At 44.2% G+C, this 14,536-nt stretch overlaps 1 protein-coding gene and 1 long non-coding RNA gene across 2 annotated transcripts; both read left to right on the top strand.

Moving 5' to 3' along the window:
- Positions 1-8,146: 8,146 nt before the first annotated feature.
- Positions 8,147-8,845, top strand: LOC136999020 (uncharacterized). The gene has a single exon (XM_067352416.1). It carries the CDS (start codon positions 8,147-8,149, stop codon positions 8,843-8,845), a length of 699 nt encoding a protein of 232 aa, XP_067208517.1.
- Positions 8,846-12,409: 3,564 nt separating this feature from the next.
- LOC136999115 (uncharacterized) lies at positions 12,410-13,538 on the top strand. Its single transcript, XR_010889526.1, has 2 exons — positions 12,410-12,638; positions 12,669-13,538. It is a non-coding gene; the product is annotated as an uncharacterized lncRNA (long non-coding RNA).
- Positions 13,539-14,536: the final 998 nt, after the last annotated feature.

Raw genomic sequence — 14,536 nt, 5'->3', positions numbered from 1 at the left:
AAATAGTGTGAGTGCACATTCTATGTAAGGCATGCATAAGTTATGCCGAAATTAATTAAAAGGGTAATGCGAGTTTACCCTCTATGTAGCGCATGCATAAGTCATGCCATAATTTGGGGACTAGCCTAAGGGATCCCCTCCACTGAACGCGCCGGGAGAGCTCTGCAGTAGCGCGGGCCCCCACTGTAGCGTCACTCGAAAACCTACTCTCGTCAAAGTCGGACGTGTCCTCATACACGGTCCTCTTAAAAGTACTCACTCTAAAGGTAGCTCTCGTCAAAGTCGGACGTGTCCTCATACACGGTCCTCTTAAATACGCGTAGACGCGAAAGAATTGTAAAAGACGACGACATTTATTGCGGTAAGACTTATTAAGTCAAATTCGAGTCCCGCGAATTGTTATTTGAAAGAAAGAAATGTAACTTGAATTTATACGTCAATCGTATTGTAATAATTGCATAGAATTACCATTTAATCTAATTTAAAGTTGTACGCTCTTATTTTATTCTATAATTTTAATAAAGTGTAATCAGTATAAAGTACAGTTGACTAATTCAGATTCTTTTCCTATATTAAGAGTTTTAAAGTAATAAGAAATAAAGTGCAGCAAGTGAACGAGATCTGCCACTGACATCAGCCAGCAGTTATTCACTATTAAGGTAAGAAATATATATATATATTATAATTAATTAATAATTTCCTTTGTCCGATACAAGAGGAATAGTCTAGACAGTGCGCGACAGTTTAACATTCCAATGCCGATATCTAATCAAAGTGAGATTACGGTTAGCGGTCGGTCCGCGCTATTATTCATCCATCCTACTACTTAACGTCATACTTGTGCATCAAATATAGTCAATGTCAAGAGTTTTTTTTTACAGTCAGTATTAAGGATTTTATTTTATTAATTTAATTTTCTTTTATTTTTAACTATAATTATAATTTTGCCACACACATTCTCCAATACATATACATATATATATATCTTTCACTCATCATACGTTACCATGACAGGAAGACTAGCACCATTTACAAAGTTCATTATATATTGCTGGTATTCAATGATTTATTAAATTATTATAATTTTATTAAAACTCAGAGAGAGGAGCATACGTATATGGTCCCAATTTAAGAAGGGCACGGAGATCTTAATTAATTGTCAACCTGATAATCATTACTAACCATTTCCACTTAAAGGTAAGATAGAAATTTAGGAAATAATGTTAAACTATTATTAAGTGTTCCCTTAAACAATTTCTTCATATGAACAAATATATATATAACAATTATTTATATTAATTAATTTTTTTATAAACAATTTTTTTTATTAATTATTTTTTTTTTATAAACAATTATTTTTTATTAATTATTTTTTTTATAAACAATTATTTTTATTAATTATTTTTTTTTTATAAACAATTAATTTTTATTAATTATTTTTTTTATAAACAATTATTTTTATTAATTATTTTTTTTTTATAAACAATTATTTTTTTTATAAACAATTATTTTTATTAATTATTTTTTTTTATAAACAATTATTTTTTATTAATTATTTTTTTTATAAACAATTATTTTTATTAATTATTTTTTTTTTATAAATAATTATTTTTTTTATTAATTATTTTTTTTATAAACAATTATTTTTATTAATTATTTTTTTTTTATAAACAATTATTTTTTATTAATTTATTTTTTTTTTATATAAACAATGTTTTTCTTTGATATCAATTATTATTATAATTAAATTAAATAGGCAAACAGTAAGAGTCCAAATTTTGTTTTAATAGATGACACATCAGATCACCATAGATCATAAGAGACATCCCATCATAGAATTATCTCCTAGGTTTAATATAAATTTAAGCAAAACATTCATTGATAGATTCATATATTGCGTCAAGTCCTACTATGCGCAAAAGTCGCCCAGAGATGCAGCAGCGATCTGCTACACTTGTTTAGCAAACGAAACTCCGGAATTTAGAGCAGGGCACATTTTAAAATTGCGCCACAAAGTCAAATTTTATATTGATAAAAGAGTTTATGTATGCGCCATTTGTAAATCACCTCTTGCCAGAGTAAGGAACATTAGGGAATGTCATGCGTGTACCTATCATTATAATCACCTTTTAACCCTATTTTCTGACCTCCAACTTAAAAGATTTTATCAATATATTCCTTCCCAAAATATAACTCTTAGGCCTATAACTGTAACAAACGTAGACTTAAGAAATGCATACCATTATCATGGACTTATATTAACTAGAATCATTTTGAAATTCATTAAGGATAGGTTAAATTTGAGACTCTTAGATTACCGCGAAATGGTCGGAGGTGAGACCAATATTTATCCAATATAATTAAGATGAATATTTTATCCATATTTTTTCTAAAATTTTATTAGTTATCATGACTAACCCCCTGCGATTAATTTTACTAAATACAGCAAGGTGCACTTTAGACACCATATATGTCAATAAAGAAGGTCAAAACGAAATACTGTGCCTAACCTGTATGACTGCTGACCCAACTTACGAATCAACTAATTATTTTAAATTCCGTAGACATAGTGTTGTACTGGGATTAACCCCCAAATTAGAATTTTGTTCATCCTGTAATTCCATATTAACTTACATCAGAACCATTAGATCATGCGTACAATGTTTCAGTCTGTCAATAGGATTTCTTCAAACAAGAACCCCCGAGCAACTCCTAGAGATATTTGACGGAGAGCCAACAGTTATTGCTATTGGCCAGGCTACTTTTCCTACAGAATAAACTATCGTTTGACTATTGTACAGATGGGAGAACATCGCGGCATCGTATACCCATCAATTAGATTATTATTAAAATATAAAGGGAGGTGCCATCGCGGCTCCTCATTTATAATTAGGGCTACAAGTAAAGAAATTTGCAACACGTGCAAAACGAATTTTTACAAAGACAGTCAAGTCCTCTATAAAGAGTTTCACTTTTTCCTCTTGGCTCATCGCATGTTTATAAAGAGGTGCGAGCATTGTATAACAATATTAAATGAAACAAGATCCATCTGGGAATGTGCTTTGTGTAGTGCATATTACAACAAATTTGTTAATCATAAACCAGATTCTCATCTAAAAATAATATATGAACAATTACATGAGAATTCTATATTAATATCGCAATTCAAAAATAAAACCATTGCAGTAACCAATAATTTTAGTGATAATTATCTCGAATTAGAATCATTAATCAATACTCTTAGATTAACATAATGTAATATTAACAAATATACATATATCGTCAGAACTTAGCATTTACAGATAAATTTTAAGATTTTGTTAACGCCCATTTAGCGTATTAAAGAAAAAGAAAGAAAAGGATGAGGAAAAAATATATATAATGAATAAATAACCATTCATCGAGATCTTTATTTCAACCTGTGGAAAACATACCCATATCCTTCAAGGACCGAACACCTTCTGCAGAACCAGTTGGCCCGCGACCTTGGAAGTGACCACCTGTGGAGCAAACCACATTAATAAAACTGGTGACAGCGGCTAAAACAACCCTAATAGTAACCGGGAGACGGGTAACCATCATTTTCATTAACTTGGATGACAAGGGCCTTTTGTTCCTGGAATCATACACCATTTGTGCGTTCCATCGCCACGGGACGTGACACAGCGTTTCTCGCCACCGACTCGTATCTACTATTAATTTGACTATTTATGCTGAGTAAATTCCTAAGCAATTTAATCGCAACTTTAGTCAAGTGTGATGTTCTCTCAATATACTTTATTTCAATTTATCTTCTTCTTATTGATTTATCGACTAATTGAGATATAGTTACTGATAGTTTTTTCTTTTTATTTTATTTTATGTATTTCTCCTTTAAATTTTCTTTGATAAGTCGATGAAGTTTGGGGCCTTTTATGCCTTGCCAAATAAGCCGTTCTATTTTTATGTAAGCGTTTCTCCTCTGAACGAGTATTGTCTGAATTTTAATTAAATATATTTTAGCAAATTTATTATTCGTAAATCGTAAAAAGAATAAATGATGGATTTGATAATAATTATATTATTTTACAAGAATTATTATTGTAAAAATCTTATCAAGATTTTTTCAAAATTTTCATCATTAATTGGTTAATGAAAATTTAGCGGGACGTTACAAAATAGGTTAAGATAGGTTAAAATAGGTTAAAAGAGGTTAAAATAGGTTAAAATAGGTTAAAAGAGATTGAAGCAAACCAAGAAGCGTTCTGCTCTCCTTTCAAAAACTACTTATCGCACGCAATTTTGCTAAAGGAAAAAGTTTTGTTTTTTTTAGCCTAATGTATCACGCCTTGCATTCCGTGGGTGCAAATTTAGGGAAACTCTGAATAATATATTTTAATATGTTACATGTTATAATATATTGTATTATGTTACAATAAAATTAAGAGGTTAAAATAGGTTAAAATAGGTTAAAATAAGTTAAAATAGGTTAAAATAGGTTAAAATAGTTTAAATTAGGTTAAACTAGGTTAAAATAGGTTAAAATAGATTAAATTAGGTTAAAAGAGTTTAAAATAGGTTAAACTAGGTTAAACTAGGTTAAACTAGGTTAAAATAGGTTATAATAGGTTAAATTAGGTTAAAATAGGTTAAATTAGGTTAAAATAGTTTAAACTAGGTTAAAATAGGTTAAAATAAGTTAAATTAGGTTAAACTAGGTTAAACAAGGTTAAAATAGGTTCCTCCTCGTTGTGCGCCACCTTGTCGTGGTGAGGGGGCTCACCGGGGGAATACCTGAAAAGGTGTTTCCGCGGTGCTAAGAGCGCACAGTTCCTTCTTAGGAGGGAACGGGGGTCCGGCTACCCCTCAAGGGACTTGTCCCGATTAGCCGGAAGGGGTTGGCGGCCCTGACTTCAATCGCCCGGGTGCCTGGACTCGATAGGTGTGTTTATTTAAAACACACCCCCAGGATAGAGGAGCATTACCTCGAGAAAAAAGCCGGGGCCTGACCAGCCTCGTTAGCACGCCGGTGCTCCGGCATAACGGTCGAGCCCCCATTGCACGAGGGGGGCGATAGCGTCCCATACCGTAACCCCAGTTTGTGGGGCCGGGGGCCGGTGATAGCGTGTGGCGGCGCATCACGGGCTGCGAGGGTGGTAAAACCTCTATAAAAAGACCCGGGTAGACCGAGCTCGTAAGCCCAGGGAGGGCAGTCGGTCTAGGAGAGGAAAAACTCCGATATAAAATCCGGTGAAGGACACACTGTCAACAAACCAAGTTATCGTTTATGGGAATGGCAACGAAACAAGAGGAAGGCTTACCGTCTCAGGGGATTCGGACCCCCAGGGACCGGCGTAGTGGAGGTCCTGTCCCGGCCTCCGCTGCGTCGTCATCGTACGTCGGGCTAATTGCAGGGTGTTCGCCGAGCTCTGCAATTAACATAGTGATCGGTTCAGTGTGCGCACTGTACAAAAGGAAAGGGAAATTAGGACGTTTGTGCCACGATTTCCATCCGAATTTTATATCGGATTTGTGTCGGACCACCTGCTTTTTCAAAGACAGGTTTAAGTGTGGTGCGGTGAATTGTGACTGCAACTCTGATAAGGAATGGGACCTTTTGAGGTTTATCGCGGAGGAGGATGGAGAGAGCACGCTCCACTTAACGGGATTGGAATTGGGTGAATCCATTGTTCGGGTTTGGCATACAATGGAAACATTGTTTAGGAGTACGGACCCTGAAAAGGAAAAGAGGTTAAGTTATACTTACCTTCTTGGGTGTGTTGTCCTGACTGCGGGTGCTGATCTGCTTGGCGGGGACCTAAAAGAAGAAGAGAACATTTTTAAAAGGGCAGAAATGCATCTAAGGGAAATGGGACTACCTTTCGCCCGTGGACATCTTGTGTGTGATCGGCACAAGGTTGACACCACCCTCATCTGGAAAGAGAGTGGAAGTGGGGACCCCTTGATTCCAGAGAGTGGGGGAAAAGGCGGGGATAAGGTCTTGGAGGAGTGGCGTACTCGTGTCTGTGCCTTGGAAAAGGACAATGCTGCACAAAGGGATATGGTTGAGACCCTTTCAAGGAAGCTGGAAGACGCGGATACTGAAATCCGCACTTTAAGGGAAAGGTGTCGGAGATTAGAGTCTTCCCATGTGGAAAATCTCGTCCCTCCGACATTGGGAATGTCAGAAGAGGTTCCCTCGGATGGATATGCGTTTTCGGATAAGTCCGATCCACCGTCAGACCCCACTGCTGACACGGAGAAGGAGGATATTCCACATCATCCCTTGGGCAGAGATGGTGAGGATATGAGGAAGACACTGGCCTCAGTGGTCTTCTCTCTGAAAAGGATGGAGTGCCGTATCGCGCTACTAGAGATGGGCGGACGTACCGCTCCTTCCCCGGTGCGTGAAGAGGCCAAAGGAAGGAAGAGGAACAAAGGGAAAGGAGTCCCAAAAATCCCCCTCTCTCCCTTGAGGGAGGGTGAGGACTCTTCGGGACTGGACTCGCCGGGTGGAGGGCCCGACCTCCCTTCTTCGGAGGTAGAACCGCCCACTAAGTGGTCCAAGGTGGTGAAGGGAGATGGAAGAAAGAGGGATAGGGCGCCACTGAGGCCCCCTTTAACCCCTTCCACTTCCACCAATAAGGTAAGGGAGGTGATGGTGATCCAACCCTCTTCGGGTGGCTCACCTGACATCGGGAAAAGGAAGAAAATCCCGCGGAGTCCCGCAGTGGAGATTTTCTCTCCCTCGGGAAACTACGCGGAGGCCATGAAGTTGGCTAAGAAAAGGATCCATCTTGAGGAAATCGGGATACATTCCCTCAAGATGAGGAGGACTAGGAAGGGAGGAATCCTCCTGGAACTTCATAAGGACTCCAGTGAGAAGGCGGACGACCTGGCCTACAGGATTCGTGAGGCAACGAGGGACTTATCGGGGGAAATTAGGGTCTCCAAACTTTCGAGGAGGAGAAGTATCCGACTCGTTGGTCTGGGGGACCAGACCTCCCGCAAGGAAATCGTCGACGCAATCTCCCTCTCGGGGGGCTGCAGTGCGGACGATATTAGGATCGGGGAGACCCGCACCGTGGGACGTTCGGGCCTTACCACGGTTTGGGCCCAATGCCCAGAGGAAGCGGCTGAAAGGCTAGCGGACCTGGGCTACATAAGGATTGGATGGGCCCCAGTGGACGTCGAACTTTTCAGGCAAAGAGAAGCCCAGTGTTTCAAGTGCCTGGGTAGAGGTCATTTGCAGCAGTGGTGTCCCTCCAATTTGGATCGGGCCCGCTGCTGCTACCGTTGTGGCAAGGAGGGCCATACGGCGGGGAAATGTGGGGCAAAGCCGCACTGCCCATTGTGTGCCTTGAGTGGGCGTCCCTCGGGCCACAAGACTGGGGGTGTGCTGTGTCCCCCAATCCCTCCTCGGAGGGATAGTGTACGGGATATTGCGGGGAAATGGGCGACCCCAACGTCCCCCTCTCCTGGTCTCAGCAATGAGATTGGAGTTGGTGGGGTTTCGCTGAATTCCAACGAGGGAAAGAAGAGGAGGAAGAGGATTGGCTCCGGTCATCATCTTTATCCTCCCCTGGAAACCGGAAAGGAGGTGAGTGGGTCTTAGCCTAACCAGGTTAGGCCCACCTCAATTTAGGGCCCGCATAAGGCCCGCGAAGATGGTAGCGAGGATAGGGCAGTCCGGATCACAACCGGACCCACTTATTGGGATCAAGATCCTGACACCAGGACCAGCATAGGGGGGAGATCGAGATGGAATGCGCTAGTTCGTAAATACCTTGGTCTCCCCCTGATCACGCCGGCGCATGTGGATTTCGCGGGGGTGGTTTTAGTCGGTAGGCACCGTTCATTCCTGACTAGTCAGGGTGAGCGGTGAATCCGACACTCCCTCCCGTCAGGCTGAGGGGTAGCAATTCTCAGCCCTTGCACGACGGGAGGAGTCTTTTGAAGATTTCCACCCTCGAGGGGGCCTGACGGGTGACCGTCAGGTCCTCGAAACAACAAAAAAAAAAAAAAAGGTTAAAATAGGTTAAATTAGGTTAAAATAGGTTAAAATATGTTAAACTAGGTTAAATTAGGTTAAAATAAGTTAAAAGAGGTTAAAATAGGTTAAACTAGGTTCGACAGAAAGGCTGAAGCGGACAGGTTGGCCAAAAGCATGGTCGACCTGTTCGCGGATAATCCCGAAATCCGGATCGCCCGCCCCCAAAAAATGGGTGAGATCCGGATTAGCGGAACAGATCCATCCGTCACGCCCGAGGATATCACTCGAGTAGTGGCGGAATTAGGAGAATGCTCCCCCGCCGATATAAAGGTGGGGGACCTTAAAACATCGGGGAGAGGCATAAGATCCGCCTGGGTCCGTTGTCCCTTGGAGGTGGCTATCAAGGCCACCAAAACGGGCCAGATCGCAATAGGGTGGTTCCCCTTCAAGGTGGAACTGCTCGACGCACGGCCCCTCCAGTGCCATAGATGCCTGGAGATGGGGCACGTGCAGGCTAAATGTCCCTCGGGCAATGCGGACCGCAGAAAATGCTGTTACCGCTGTGGCACCGAGGGGCACGAGGCCAGGACGTGCACGGCACCGGCACATTGTGTCGTGTGCCAGGCAGCAGGAAGACCGGCCTCCCATAGAGCAGGGGGACCGGCATGCAAGGCCCCGAAAAATGGGGAGAAGAAGAAAAAGGGGGGGACGGTCCCGACACCCCCCCCCCAACAAAAAAAGGGGAAGAAACAGGCAGCGGCGATTCTGCCTGCCCTGGAGGGGCCCTGCCCCCCCCAGGCCATGGACTGCGAGCCTACCCCCTCGCAGCACCCCACCAATGAGGGTGCAATGGAGCTCAGCCTGCAGGAGTAACGGGTCTTCGTAGACTCAACAATGTCTACGAGACTCCTGCAGGCGAACCTGAATCACGCCGTTCAGGCCCAGGATCTTTTCCTTCAGGACCTGAACGAGCGTGACGCAGGGCTGGGAGTGGTGGCGGAGCCATACAGGGTACCCGGCTCCAATCCCAATTGGGTCGCGTCCGATGATGGCTTCGCTGCCATCGTAAGAAGGGACTCCCCGCGCTCCCCCCCCGTATCCTTGTTGGAGAAGGGGAGGGGATACGTCATCGCGCGGTGGGGTGCCCTAAGGGTGGTGGGGGTCTATACTTCCCGCAGCATGTCTCACCCCGATTTCCTACATCTCCTGCGGGAGATGGGGGGGGGCATTCGCCGATGCCTCCCCCATCCTGTGTTGGTGGCCGGGGACTTCAACGCCTGGAATATGGCATGGGGTTCCCGGTCCACCGATACTAGGGGTGAGTGCGTGATGAGATGGGCGTCGGAGCTGGACCTCGTGCAATTAAACACGGGGTCCGCGAGTACGTGCGTGCATCCCCGTGGGGAGTCCATAGTTGACTTGACGTGGGCCTCCTCACGGGCTGCGCGATTAGTGGAGTCCTGGAGGGTGACGGACACCGAGTCCCTGTCGGACCACCTGATCATAGAGGTGGTCCTGACGGCCACCCCCAGGGACGTGCTGCTCCGGCGCCTGCGGAGGGGAGATAGACCCCCACGCAGATGGGTCCTGGCCAAACTCAGCCAGGACCGGTTGGAGGCGGCGGCCTTGTTGGAGACGTGGGCGGAGTCTCCCGCCCACGTCGATACCGAAGAAGAGGCCGCCGAGATCGTGGGTGTGGTCACGCGTATCTGTGACGCGGCCATGCCCCGATCAAAACCCGCCCCTCGTCGGGCGGCGTACTGGTGGAACGAGGAGATCGCGGAACTCCGTAGAGAGGCCAATTCGGCCCGACGCGATCTCCTCAGGGCCCGACGAAGGGCGGGTGGGGACGATGAAGAGACTGCGATGGCGCGCGGTGTATACCTTGCCGCAAGGGATGCACTGCGGTCGGCCATTCGCAGGGCCAAGGCCAAGGCCTGGGATGAACTGATCGCGGAACTCGACAGGGACCCATGGGGGCGTCCGTACCGGATAGTCCTGAACAGGCTAAGACCGGCGGCGCCCCCCATCTCGGAGACGCTCGATCCGGAGTTTCTCGGCCAGGTGGTGGAGACCCTCTTCCCCGTAAGGGATGCTTGCATCCCCCCGAGGAGGGACCCTCCCCCCTGGTCCGAGGACCTGGAAATCTCAGGAAGAGAGCTCTCCGAGGCAGCTAAAAGACTGGGGGCGGCTGGAAAGGCCCCCGGTCCGGATGGGATCCCTGGTCGAGTTTGGGCCTTGGTCTTTGGTGGAGTAGGGGCCCGCCTGAGGAGGTTGTACAACACCTGCCTCAAGACGGGCTCCTTCCCCTCGGCGTGGAAAACAGCCAATCTGGCTCTCATCCACAAAGAGGGGAAGCCGGCGGAGCAGCCTTCTGCCTACAGGCCGATTTGCCTGCTGGACGAGGTCAGCAAGTTGTTCGAGAGAATAATTGCTGACCGAATCGTCCAGCATCTGTCGCGGATTGGTCCCGACTTAAGTGATGACCAGTTTGGTTTCCGGGAGGGTCGCTCTACTACAGATGCGATTCTGCACCTGAGGGCCCTCTCGGACCAAATTGTAGGGGAGGGAGAGGTGGCACTGGCAGTGTCTCTAGATATTGTCAACGCATTTAACTCCCTCCCCTGGGACTGGGTGGGGGTGGCCATGGACCATCATGGCCTCCCCCACTATTTAAGGGATGTAGTTTGGGACTACTTCCGCGACAGAACGCTCCAGTACAAAGACCAACTGGAGCGTGTAAGCAGAAGGCCAATGCACTGCGGGGTTCCACAGGGGTCAGTTTTAGGCCCCCTGCTGTGGAATCTCGCATATGATAGAGTGCTCCGCACGGCGCTTCCCCTGGGCTGTCGTCTGCTCTGCTATGCAGACGACACACTTATAGTGGCCCGGGGGGAGACATGGGTAGAGGCTCGGGATGCGGCTAATGCCGCAACTCGAGCCGTCGTATGCTCCATCAGAGATATGGGACTGGAGGTCGCCCCGCACAAGACGGAAGCCTTGTTCTTTTACAACAAGGCCATGGGGCGTCCTCCCCCCATCCAAATGTGGGTGGGGGAAGTCCGAGTCCTAGTGGGGACCCAGATGAAATATCTGGGCCTCACTCTGGATGGGCTTTGGGGATTCGAACAGCACTTTAAGCAAATCGTCCCCAAAGCGGACAGGATGGCGGCTGCGCTAGGCCGTCTCCTGCCCAACGTGGGTGGGCCGAACGTCAAAGTTCGGCGCTTATACGCCAATGTCGTGCAGTCGGTGTCCCTGTACGGGGCACCGGTATGGGCCGATAAAGTCCTGGCCAGCCGGCGAATCAAAGCGATGATTCATCGCCAACAACGCCGGTTGGCCGTTAGGATAATTCGGTCCTACTGCACGACGTCGTTCGTGGCGGCCACGGCCCTGGCGGGCCTCCTCCCGGTCGAGTTCCTGGCGAACTCGTACGCCGAGGTTTATCGGCGTACGAGGGACCCAGACCGCACCGGGAGCGCCCGTCTAAGACCAAGGGCCGTGGACAGAATCAGGAAGGAGGCCCGTCGCAGTGCAATATCCGAATGGCAAGAGGCCATGGCGGATTCTGCGACGGGCAGATGGACCACCCACGCCATCCAGCCCTGTCTACCGGAATGGGTAGACAGGAGAGGACGAGGACTTCAGTTCCACCTGACACAGGTACTCACCGGGCACGGCTGCTTCGGTGATTACCTGTGCAGGATCGGTCGGGAGCATACGACGGGTTGCCACCACTGTGCGGCCGGTCGGGACTCGGCGCAACACACTCTTCAAGAGTGCAGCGCATGGGAGGAGGAGCGTCGGGTCCTGACCGCAGTGGTCGGCGGAGACCTCTCCCTTCCGGCATTGATCAAGGCAATGCTGGAAGGGGAGGATAAATGGAAGGCCGCCTCTGACTTCTGCGGCGCCGTAATGTCGCAGAAGGAGGAGGCGGAGCGAATCAGAAGAGGGGAGGTGGAGGTGGCGGACAGTACTCCGCCACCCTCCCCGCCTCCCCCCCCTTCGAGAAGAAGGAGGAGAGGCAGCGGCGACGGGGGTGCTCCCCCGACTGCGGTTTTGCGACGGAGGAGAGCAATTCCCCCTCGTCGCCGTTTACCAGTCTCAATCGGGGACTGACGAGAGTAGGGGGCCTCTCAGATGGTGGCGCTCAAACCACCTTTTAATCTGAGGGACCCCCTGGGGAGCAACGTCCCAATAGGGATCTCCCCAAAAACATACACAGGCTGGGAGAGGGGGGTACTTAATCCCTCCTCCCCCAGTGGGGGCCATCCGTGAGCGGGGGCTCACGGTGGTCCCGGCCCCCCACATAAACCAGGGAGGGCGGGGGAGACTGTGGTAGCCCAGTCTTCCCCCCTTAGAGAAGAAACAGTCAGGGTTGGGGGAAGAAGGGAGAAGTTCTCCCTCTTCCCCTTACCAGGAAGAGGCCGATACTCGGCCAAACCCCAAGAGGGGGTGAGATGAATGCCGCTGGCGATGCCTCACCCCCTCTTACTATGGGTTAGGATGGCTACCGGCGGGGGTTTTAGTGGGTATACCTCAGGGACACCTTCCCTGAGGGACTCCCACATAACCCTCGGGCTCTCCCCCGAGTCCCGAGGGTATCCATAAAGGATTTCCCCCGCCTTACCAAAAAAAAAAAAAAAAAAAAAAAAAAAAAAAGGTTAAACTAGGTTAAAATAGGTTATAATAGGTTAAATTAGGTTAAAATAGGTTAAATTAGGTTAAAATAGTTTAAACTAGGTTAAAATAGGTTAAAATAAGTTAAATTAGGTTAAACTAGGTTAAACAAGGTTAAAATAGGTTAAATTAGGTTAAATTAGGTTAAAATAGGTTAAACTATGTTAAACTAGGTTAAAATAGGTTAAAATAGGTTAAATTATGTTAAAATAAGTTAAAAGAGGTTAAAATAGGTTAAATTAGGTTAAAAGAGGTTAAAATAGGTTAAATTAGGTTAAAATAGGTTAAAAGCAACACGCCGCTCGTGGACTTAGTCCCCCTAAATATTTTTGGAATATGAATTTTTGGGTTAATATTTATGTATTTAAATAAAAAAAAATTATCAAAAATTTTTTTATTTATAATTTTAATGAAAGTTTTTATTGGATTTTTTTGTTCATGAAAATTAATTGTATATTATTTTTTTTTTTGAGGTAAAACTGATTCTGACATTTTTAAGAAATATTTATTGGAGTATTATACCAGAATAATTGGAAGCAGAGTTTTATTTAATATTATATATATTATTAATTTTTTTACTTTTATTGATTTATTTTTTTTGATTATTTTATAGAATTAAATCTATTAATATAAATTCAATAATATATTATATAAATAATTATTTAATAAAAATTTTTGATTATTTAATTATTCATATAATATATTATTAAATTTATATTAAAATATTTAAATCTATAAAAAAATAAAAAAAAAATCAATAAAAACAAAAAAATAAATAATATATATAATATTAAATAAAATTCAGCTTCCAATTATTCTGAAATAATACCCCAATAAATAATTTTAAAAATTAAATTTTACCATTAACGTATAAAAAAATAAATATCGATACCATAAAAAAATATTTGGAACCGGGATTCGTTTTACTAACAAGCAAACATTACAGCAAAACTTTTATCATTACTCCTTCTCCGATAAAACAAAGAGCAATATATTCTCGATACTTTAAAACGAGCAACAAATTCAATTTCTTATATATTTCGATAGTACAAGGTCTGTAAATTAATTTGGTACCAATCACATACGAAAAACTAATTATTTCAATTAATTATAACGTTTTAATCCGCGCCGTATCAATCCGCTACGACAAAGTGTCGCTTCTCGATACTTTAAGACGAGCAAGAAATTCAGTTTCATATTTTTTTGAATAGTATATTGTTCATAAATTAATTTGAGACCAGAAACATACGAAGAACAAATTATTTCAACTAATTATAACGTTTTTAATCCGCGCCGTATCAATCCGCGACGACAGTGTCGCTTCTCGATACTTTAAAACGAGCAACAAAATCAATTTCTTATATATTTCGATAGTACAAAGTCTGTAAATTAATTTGGTACCAAAAACATACAAGCAACAAATTTTTTTAACTAATTATAACGTTTTTAATTCGCGCCATATCAATCCGCGACGACAGTGTCACTTCTCGATACTTTAAAACGAGCAACAAATTCAATTTCTTATATATTTCGATAGTACAAAGTCTGTAAATTAATTTGGTACCAAAAACATACAAGCAACAAATTTTTTTAACTAATTATAACGTTTTTAATTCGCGCCATATCAATCCGCGACGACAGTGTCGCTTCTCGATACTTTAAAACGAGCAACAAATTCAATTTCTTATATATTTCGATAGTACAGAGTCTGTAAATTAATTTGGTACCAATCACATACGAAAAACAAATTATTTCAATTAATTATAACGTTTTAATCCGCGCCGTATCAATCCGCTACGACAAAGTGTCGCTTCTCGATACTTTAAGACGAGCAAGAAATTCAGTTTCTTATTTTTTTGAATAGTATATTGTTCATAAATT

Source organism: Linepithema humile, chromosome 3, assembly GCF_040581485.1.
Source record: "Linepithema humile isolate Giens D197 chromosome 3, Lhum_UNIL_v1.0, whole genome shotgun sequence".
Classification (NCBI taxonomy): Eukaryota; Metazoa; Arthropoda; class Insecta; order Hymenoptera; family Formicidae; genus Linepithema; species Linepithema humile.
This window is presented reverse-complemented; position numbering and strand designations above follow the sequence as displayed.

Excerpts from the sequence above, each read along its gene's own strand:
- LOC136999020 (XM_067352416.1), top strand. The coding sequence starts at position 8,147 with ATGGTCGACCTGTTCGCGGATAATCCCGAAATCCGGATCGCCCGCCCC.